A 9,252-nucleotide genomic window follows, 5' to 3' on the forward strand; every position below is an offset into this window, starting at 1 on the left:
ATCCAGATTATCTGGCGTGTTTCTGTTGGGCGGCGGACTTCTCTGATCCGATAGGCGCAAAAACGATTCGGTAGATTATAATGGCAATGATGGGTAATTTCTAGGAAACTTGAAAGGGAAGTGGGGAAGTGGGATAAAAATAATCTGAAATAAGCACCTCCTCACTTGCTTATGGATTATCATAATCCAAGGGGTTAGATTATATAATCTGGACAAATAAGCTAGACTGTTTGTTTGCCTCTTAGGATTATTTAATCCAGATTATATAATCTGGAGGTAAACAAACAGGCCCTAAGTAACATAATACACATTCTTTACATAGTTTTGTGTTTGATACTATATGCTCAAACATAATACTACCTCCGTTCTAAATTAAAATTCGTTTTACTTAATCAATGAGTTCATATTATATTTGATGTATGTGTTTTATATATGCGTCTAGATTATTTTTTATTTGGATATAGAGCTAAAATTTTTTTTGGAACGGAGTGAGAGAATATAAAACAAAGTCCACTTATATAATATTAATCGGTGTAAATAAGTGAGTTTTACGGTGTCAAATGTTCCCAAAGAAAAAATAAACTACACTGACGCGAAATTACCCGTGAGAATAGTCAACCACCTATAGGCGGGCGAAAGCACGCCTGGTCGCCTGCCATCGCAGTCCCACCACCCGTGATTGCTTGCACCTATCCCATCCCGGCTCCCGAGTCCCGCACGCACGAATGCTTCTAGAAACAACAACCAAGGCCAACCATCGTCTTTCATCTGGAAAAAACGTATATTTTTTTACAGTCCTCCTATCCATCACTTGGAGGACTAAAAAAACAGATCAAAATTTATAAGACACTGTAAAAACTATCCTTTGCATCTTAATGCAAAGAAATTTTCCTCTCATCCCGGCCCACGTGGAGGTGAGTGAGCGAGAGGCCGAGCGGCGTAGCGCGGCGCACGTCACGACCGGGAAAGGGATTCCCAAATCCCTACCGCGTCTCGCTCGCCTACGCCAACCAGAATGGCAGAATCCAACAAGCGGCAGAGCGCCCCAAACAAAACCCAACTCATTTTTTTTTCCCAGCTCGCGGAACGGGCGGCCTCGTTGCAACTTGCAGAGACCCAGTCCTCTCGCTTTCTCACCGCGATTCGCCTCGCTTCCATCCGATTCGATTCGGGAGCTAGAGGAGAGAGAGGAGAGGAGAGGTATGGTAATCGCCTTGAGCGTGCTCTGCTTCCTGCCTCTTCGGTCGCCTCCAGCTCGCTGTTCATTCCCGCTCCGCCCGCTGATTCGCCGGATCGGGCCGTGGTTCGTCCGATCCCGCGTCACTCTCTGTCGCTTTGGTTTGGTTTGGATCTTAGCCTTTTCGAACTTTGGTCAGCGTCGAGTGTGTGATTTTTTTTTCTCGATTAAGGTTTTTATTCGTCATTAGCTCGAGCTGTTGATCTACTTTGGCTGGTTGGTTTATCTAGGCTTGCTTGGTTTGGAGTTGTCTCGTGTTTGGGTTTGTGATTAGGAGCCGGGTTCGTTTTGAGCTCGTCTGGGCTTAGGAGTAATATAACCGTGCGGTTCAGCTTTTCATTTGTTGTTTACTCCTTCAGGATGTCAATTGATGTTAGATGTTTTACGGAGTTATTACTCCATGATTCACACAAATTGAGTGGTAGCTGCGTTACGGGAGTGGTTCTGGCGTTCTGCTTCTGATTTTCCACTGTGCTCTACTGCTACGGAGTGTAGGTTCATTTCGAGGTTCTACTACAGCTGTTCCATGGCTCAATGGATGTTTCTTATCGTTTGCAGGCAGTGATGCCGCTGGCTGAGTCGCCCCCGTGGCGCCGCAAGGCCACAGATTTCTTCTCCACGTCCAGTAAGTGTGACATCCTGTTGTTTGTTGTAAATCACTCGGTAATCATTTTCTGTACGAATATTCCTACTTAAGTGTAATCATTCCATCAAATTGCTTTGTCACGATGATGTCGGGGTTTATTAGTACTCCATAGCTTTTTGGCACCGATAAAGATAAGAATTATCATGTGCTTTGGTGCTATTATCGAGTTACCAGTATAGTCCTGAGAGTGTGACTGCGCAGGCTGCTTGTATCCTATTACCTTTTTTATGCCTGCTTCACCTAGAGTTTTAACCTTACTGCGCCAATTTAATGCAGGTGTCAAGCTGAAGCAGGCAGGCCAATCGGCCGGGGATAATATAGTTGATGTTGCTGGGAAGGTTGGGTCCGTGGTGAAGAGTCGGTGGGCTGTCTTCCAAGAGGCTAGGCAGCAGCAGCAGCAGCAGCAACGTCCGCCGCATGAGACAGTGCAAGAGCGTATCATCACTGCTGCTGCCTCCACTGGTTTGCTTTTCAGGAAAGGCATTTCAGAGACAAAGGAGAAGGTTGCAGTGGGAAAGGTCAAAGTTGAAGAGGTATGCATGTGTTTCAACAGAAGTGCTTTGACATGTTATTTGGTCAGTGTAGTCTCAACTGTTGTGGAGTTCTCCGTGTAATCTATTTGTTGCAATCATTTTGAATTATACAAAAAAAACAATTTAATGGAAAAAAGGCAAGAGTTCCTTGTTTTGTTAGTTGTTCTGCAAATCTGTCTATTCTGCGTCATTAGCCCGTCTGCAGCAGTCTACCTAAAGTTTACCTAAAATCACTGTTTTGCACTATTCTGTTCGCTCACAGAGTAGAGTTTGAATATAGGTATGGGGATGAGTAAGCTGTTGGAGATAGCCTTACCAACATAAAGATTGGTTGAATAGTGCACTGAATCATTAACAGGGAAAAAATGGAGTAACAAATACTGCACCTTGGTTATTGGCATTTCCATGTGTGAACAACATGGCAGAATCGTTGGTGTATTAAATAGTTATTTTAAATGTTTTCACTGTAACATTAAAGTCTACTGAGAAATGTAATTTTCTCTGGGATATTAGGACTTGGTGTGGGAAACCCTAACCGCCTCAGCTCAGTAGCTGGTGGGTCAGACGCCTGAAGAGAAGGCAACAAATCATGTTAGTGGTGGTGCAAATGATCTGTTCGGCCCGACCGTTCTAGGGAGAAGTGTAAGGGCACTGGAGGCGCAACTGAACGCCGTAGGAGAGAAAGGAGCGAGAGACGGAGTTGTTGAACTCTCGGCCGTTATCACACTGTAGGGCATGAGCTCCTCGAGGAGAAGCTCATTGCGGACGGCGTGGAAAGTGGGGAATGGTACAATTCGCTTGATGAGAGCCTTTAGGTGGCCGTAGCGTGGGCTGAGGCCACACAGAAGGTTCAACACCAGGGTATGGTCGGCGACAGGCTCGCCGAGATCACAGAGAGAATCTGCCATGCCCTTCATCTGGTGGCAGTACTCACTCACGGATAGGTCCCCCTGGGAGAACAGACGAAACAACGCGTCGAGGTGGAGCGTCTAAGCCTCCAAGTTCCCGAGGAACTGGTCCTCGAGGGTGATCCAAGCCTGGTGATCGGTGCCCTTCCGCTCACGGGCGATATCTTGGAGCTCGACGATGAGGGTGTCGTTGATCCACGAGAGGACCAAGCTGTCCATTTGGTGCCAAGATGAGGACAACGGGGCGATGACGTCATCGAGAACGTGGTCGGCGAGGGCGAACCGCCAGAGCGTGAGGACCACCTGATCGCACCAGCAAGGGCAGTGAGGGGATGTCGGATCCAACATGACGGACACGAGGGACCAGATGCTGTGAACACTGGTAGCCTAAGCGTGGAGGTCAACGTCGAGGCTGGAGGCGTGGGGAGCCTCAGGGGCCACCCGGGGGGGGGGGGGGGGTAGCGTTGCGGCCGAGGAAGACGCGCTGCACGACAGACATCTGAGAGGTCAAGGCAGTGCCTATGACGCGCTCGTGTTCCTAGGCGATGGACGTGGCACACTCGCACTCCTGAGAGGCGACCACGACAGCCTGGATGGTGGTGAGGACCGTAACTAGCGCTGAATCGGTCGTGGGCTCGGCCACACTCAATGGATTGGAGAGGGCCCAGGTGGGGTCGGTGAGGGGCAGATGGGAGTCGGGGAAGTCGAGGGGCACCGCCATGTGCGCTGCTGCTGCAGAGAGAGGTGGGAAGGTGAGAGGACGTCGGACGCGTCTGCTGTGGTAGCGAGGGATGAACTCCCTGTGCGTGTGGGGTAGCCAGGGAGGCCAAGGTTGTTGTAGCCGGGTGCAAGGAGGGGAGCAAGAGCGTGGGGAAGAAGGCTGCCGGGTGAGCAGAGGGCGGCGGCGTTGGAGAGGCTCGCAGCCGAGGCGGCGGCGTTGGAGAGGAGGGGACGGTGGCGTTCGTGCCGTCTGTGCTCGCAGCGGCGGCTCCCGTGGCCGCATGGGTAGGGGGCGTGTCCGCGCGCAGGGCGGCGGCCTTGAGCCCCGCGCTGGAGAAGGGGAAGGTCGCGGCGCCGGCGCCGGAGAAGGCCATGGCCGGCGACTGGGGAGGAGGTGCCACGGCTGGTGCAGGGGAGAGCAGGTCGATGGCTGTGTGGGGGAGGGAGGAGAAGAGAGAGAAAGTGGCTAGCTCTATACCATGTGGGAAACCCTAACCCTAATCAGGGTTGGGAGTGTATTAAATAGACCAATTAGTTGGCGAAGCCTATTACACAGGGGTGTACAGGTAATTACAAGAGGACTAAGCCAGAACCCTAACGAGTTTCTAATACTTGGACCTTGCATTCCTTTGGTGTTGCCATTCGTTCACCATTCTTTGTAGATAAACACTAGTGTCTTTAGAGAAGCTCATCCTTTTTTGGTTCCATGTGCTCGCAGGCTGCTAAAAAAACTGCAGATAAAAGCAAGAGTATCTTGAACAATATTGAACGCTGGCAGAAGGTTTGTGGTTTGGAATTCTGTTACCTAGTAACACAATTTGAATTTTTGGGAGTATAATTCTAATTCTCATTTCTAACTCTTTGCCCCAGGGAGTCGCAAGCACTGATGGTATGCTCACAATTCAGTATCCGGGATTCATATCTATCATAGTTGACAACACATATATATTTACTTGTAGCATCCAGGCAATTATTTTCCCCTGTAGCAGCTTAAGTTTCCTGTACATAGCGCAAGTTCTGGATTCATATGCCTTTAAGTTTTATGTCAATTAGCATTGCTATTCTTTGCATGGCTTGTTTAACTTATTCTTCACTAATATTTTCTGTAAGTTTATGTCTGTTCTGTCTATTTGTGGATTGTGGCATGTGATAAATGGCCCTACAAAATGTAAATAGTTCTTCAAGCCATTGTACAGTAAGAGCAGCAACGGACAAAAAGAAATGATCCACTATTGCATCATAATCTTGCAGTGTTTGGTGTTCCTATTGAAGCTACTGTACAACGAGAGCAATCTGATAGAGCGGTGCCCCTGGTGCTTGTGAGATGTGCGGACTACCTGGTTATATCAGGTGAACTGGCTGAAAATTATACTGAAAACTTGTCTCCATTTTAATTTTACTACTGTATGATTTCTGAATCGTTTTCTTCCCAGGTTTGAATAATGAGTACTTATTCAAATCTGAAGGTGACAAAAAAGTTCTTCAGCAGTTAGTTTCTCTTTACAATGAAGGTTTCACTGCCGCTCAGTCATATTTAAGCTTAGTTCAGCTATCATTTGTTACCGTCTGCCTGATTTTTTTTTCATGTTCTGCAGACTCGGGTGCATCTTTACTTGAAGGTGTAAATCCTATTGATGTAGGTGCACTGGTGAAGTGCTACCTTGCCAGTATCCCGGAGCCACTTACTACATTTTCGCTTTATGATGAGCTTCGAGCTGCGAGGGTTAGCATTCCTGATCTTAGGAACATATTGAAGAAGCTTCCAAATGTGAACTACATGACGCTAGAGTTTGTTACAGCGTTGCTGCTGCGAGTCAGCCGTAAATCATCACTTAACAAGGTAGATCTTGTCCCTTATTTTTGTTACTTTTCTCTGATGCATTTGCAAGTTGTTATTCCTTTCCTTTGTTCTGTTTTTGATAATATTGTTGGAACTAAAAGTAATAAATCTGAACTGAAATACGGTACAGATTGTTAGCATGGTCATTGCTATTGTTTTTGGATGACACCGTTTAACATTCAGATTTAGTACATATTTGTAGCCACTTAATATGTAATTGTATGCCCCTAATATTTTATTTGTCTTGCACAATTCTCTCTTTAGCTTTGACAGGGCTGACAAATGTTAGGAAATGGCAATTTCACGTAAGGCCTTGTTCGCCAATTCAGCTCTGGATTAGCATGGATTGGAATTAAATCCATGTCACAATCCATGGCCCCAAATAATCCAAGCTTACTTAAATTTTTTTATTCGGTTAAACCCATCATTAATTATAGCTCAAGGGTTTGGGAATTTTTAAAAATATGGAAGGCATGGATTCTATCCATAGCTCAATAAGTATGGAACAAATCTATGAAGATATTGCACAAGTTTATATTAGAATCCATGAATCAAAAAAAATAACTACCTTTGAGAGTACATGGATTAAATGATGGATTTAATCCCACCATGGGATTGTGTGTGAGGTATGGATTCACCCAATCCAGACCCGGATTAAATCCACAACGAGATTTCATCCCTTGTAACCGAACAAGCTAACATGGATTGACTGACACTTTGGGTTTCTGAAAGACTTCTGTAACAAATCCAGTAACAGATACATCCTGTTTTGAATAATATAATGCAATGCTAGACGTCAGTATAACTGTCTATAACATCTTCAGGAGTAACATGTACTGAAGACTTAATTCATATACCATGTAGTTGTTTTTAGATCCAGTGGAAGATGTAGCATCTATTTATTTGGTTTGAATCCTAGTGGTTTCTGCAAAATAAGCTCAATTATCAATGAAGAATCAAACTGTATGTAAAGTGCATACAAGTGTAAACAAGCCTCTTAAACAGTTGGCCATCACTGGGTTTGAGAGTGCTAAACTAGATTTGTTCATTTGTTGTTCACTGTAACTTTCATATCCTTTCCTAGACCCCAGTCATGTGGGAGCCTCTGGCATTGGGTCTGCCATGATAACTTTCATATTACCAAAGTTAAATGACTCCTATATGAAAAATCTCAGCTCAGATTGCACTACTTCTCTTCCATTCAAATTCAGGAAAAGCTCTTAAAAAAGGAACCACAATTTGCTTAATCAGCTGTAGGCCCAATTACACATTTGTTACCGACTTCTATCTGATTGGGACAAAAACATGAGCGATGTAGCAAACAGATGGGATTCTGATACACATTCGCACCTGCTTAGCTGTCTTAAATATAGGGTTGTGAATTGGGACTGGTACGAGCATAAATATACTGACTAAATGATCTTGTTCTATTTTGTCTGTAGAGTGTAGATTGATAAACAACATTGAATATCTTTTCACAGCGAAGCATTTCATAGTTTGTTAATTTACATATGCAAAGCATGCTGCTTTAATTTCTGTATTTCTCGAGTTAGCCTCTTTTCCTAACTACTACTACTGAATCACCTTTGGTGTGGTATTTTACAAGTTTTTTATGCAATGCAGATGGACTCCCGCAGCCTTGCTGTGGAATTTGCGCCTTTGATCATGTGGCGGCAAGGTGACACTGGCACAGATTTGCGTAACCACCTCAAGTTTACCCTGAAACCGCCTCCAAAAATTGTGGATACAACATCAAATGCTGCCACATGGGACCTGTTAGGTGTGTAAATTCTACTTTGTTTATTACCTTTTAGGTACGTAAATTCCATCTTGTTTATTTTATTATTACAATCTCAGGCATTATGTAGTTGTCTCTGATCATTGTGGCACAGAGCAGTCTAGTCTGTTTGTGGCTGCCCTTGTGGTAGTTGTCTGTATCAATTGTGGCATAAACCATTTAAGTTATCAAATCTGAAATTGGCACGTGTTAGCAAAGAAAGCTACTTGCTGTCTATTTCTTATGGCCCAGCATGAATTAATGATTAAGATCGTGGGCCATCTGGCAACTGCCTACCAACTACCAAGTAACGAGCCAAGAGAAGTTACAGATGTCTGGGTACATCAGCCCATCCGTTAACCCTTGGCCACTTTTCCATTACATGAACCGGTAGAGATTAGGTCACCATTGAAAAGCATGTTATCAGAGTTCAGGTTAGGCTGTTCCCACCAAGTGCATGTTTTGGCTTGTAGCCATTGATATATTGTGCTTCTTGAGCAGATATCAGTCTTAGGTAATATTCAAATAAAAAGTTCTGGATGATTTTTATCTGAATAGTAGGCCTTATTTGGGTGGGCCAGGGATTATTCACCAAAAGTTTTTTGGTTGTTCAGTTCAAGTAGACTATTTAATTATTTTTTTTCATAAAATATTTAGTTATTTTTTTTCACTAGGAACTACAATCCTATTTGTAGGCAAAGATCCCTTCTTTGGTCAACTGTTATAAACACACTAGCTGCTTAATCGATTGCAGATGAGGATGACGAGGATGCTTCATCCCAGATCCCCTTAGACGATGCTTCACCACCAGACTACAGCTCCATTGAGGTTATCCAGTGTCTGATCGAGCATCACAATGCCATCTTCACCGACGCAAATGAAACCGTGTGGAGATGATCGGCATCTCCTCTAGATCTCTCTGGTGTTAGATCGTGCTATTGTACAAGTTCCAGGTAGGAAGGTGGGAAGGTGGATTAGCGCTCGCTATTGTTAGGGATAAGCATTTTGGCCGGAATATTTTTGAAGTAGGTTTGTATATACACTAGTGTTAACTGTTAATTCTCCACGGGACTAGAACCGGGTCATGCCATATCAATAAAAATATATTTGGATGGATGTAAACGAAATGTGTTGTTTCCATCATTGATTGTATTCAGATCATATAATAATAACAAAGCCTTTGTCCCCAGTTGGGCTAGACTAAAGTTGAAATCCAATAAAAGCCACAAATTATGGTTTAGTCATATAGATAAGTATTTTCTATTTGATATAAGGTTAATTTTTTGGCATATTTTATCTTTTCAAGTCTTCTTTTATTGTCTTTGGTATTCTCATTTTTTTGTTTCTATTACTATCACACCATAAAATCTCACTATACACATATGTCCCTTTGAGATGTTTAAACTATTTTAATTGATGTTGGGCAACCTTTTCTTTGGTTGGTGTTTTATCTAGTCTATCATGTATATATATATATATATATATATAATATAGCAGGTCTAATCGACGTCTTATAAAACTTGTCACATAAAACGTCTAGATGCTTGGTGTCACTCTCTATATTTGCTTCGATTCTATAGGTTACATTTTT

At 43.8% G+C, this 9,252-nt stretch overlaps 1 protein-coding gene across 5 annotated transcripts; it reads left to right on the top strand.

Annotated features, from left to right (window-relative positions):
- The first annotated feature begins 1,000 nt into the window (after positions 1-1,000).
- Positions 1,001-8,905, top strand: LOC100382038 (small G protein family protein / RhoGAP family protein). Of its 5 annotated transcripts, none has more exons than XM_008653421.3 (10): positions 1,001-1,303; positions 1,796-1,862; positions 2,160-2,416; positions 4,763-4,825; positions 4,915-4,933; positions 5,296-5,394; positions 5,478-5,555; positions 5,640-5,884; positions 7,508-7,664; positions 8,416-8,905. In XM_008653421.3, exons 1-10 carry the CDS (start codon positions 1,016-1,018, stop codon positions 8,556-8,558), a joined length of 1,416 nt encoding a protein of 471 aa, XP_008651643.1. In that variant the 5' UTR covers positions 1,001-1,015; the 3' UTR covers positions 8,559-8,905. The 5 variants fall into 5 exon arrangements, with proteins under 5 accessions (XP_008651643.1, XP_008651645.1, XP_035816961.1 ...); XM_008653423.2 differs by having other exon boundaries at positions 7,508-7,698; positions 8,416-8,866; XM_008653424.3 differs by having other exon boundaries at positions 1,002-1,200.
- The last annotated feature ends 347 nt before the right edge of the window (positions 8,906-9,252 follow it).

This window comes from Zea mays, chromosome 7, assembly GCF_902167145.1.
Source record: "Zea mays cultivar B73 chromosome 7, Zm-B73-REFERENCE-NAM-5.0, whole genome shotgun sequence".
Classification (NCBI taxonomy): Eukaryota; Viridiplantae; Streptophyta; class Magnoliopsida; order Poales; family Poaceae; genus Zea; species Zea mays.

Excerpts from the sequence above, each read along its gene's own strand:
- LOC100382038 (XM_008653421.3), top strand. The coding sequence starts at position 1,016 with ATGGCAGAATCCAACAAGCGGCAGAGCGCCCCAAACAAAACCCAACTC. Across the intron at positions 1,304-1,795 it reads ATTCGCCGGATCGGGCCGTG|GCAGTGATGCCGCTGGCTGA; the intron begins GTTCGTCCGATC and ends TATCGTTTGCAG. Across the intron at positions 7,665-8,415 it reads TGCCACATGGGACCTGTTAG|ATGAGGATGACGAGGATGCT; the intron begins GTGTGTAAATTC and ends AATCGATTGCAG.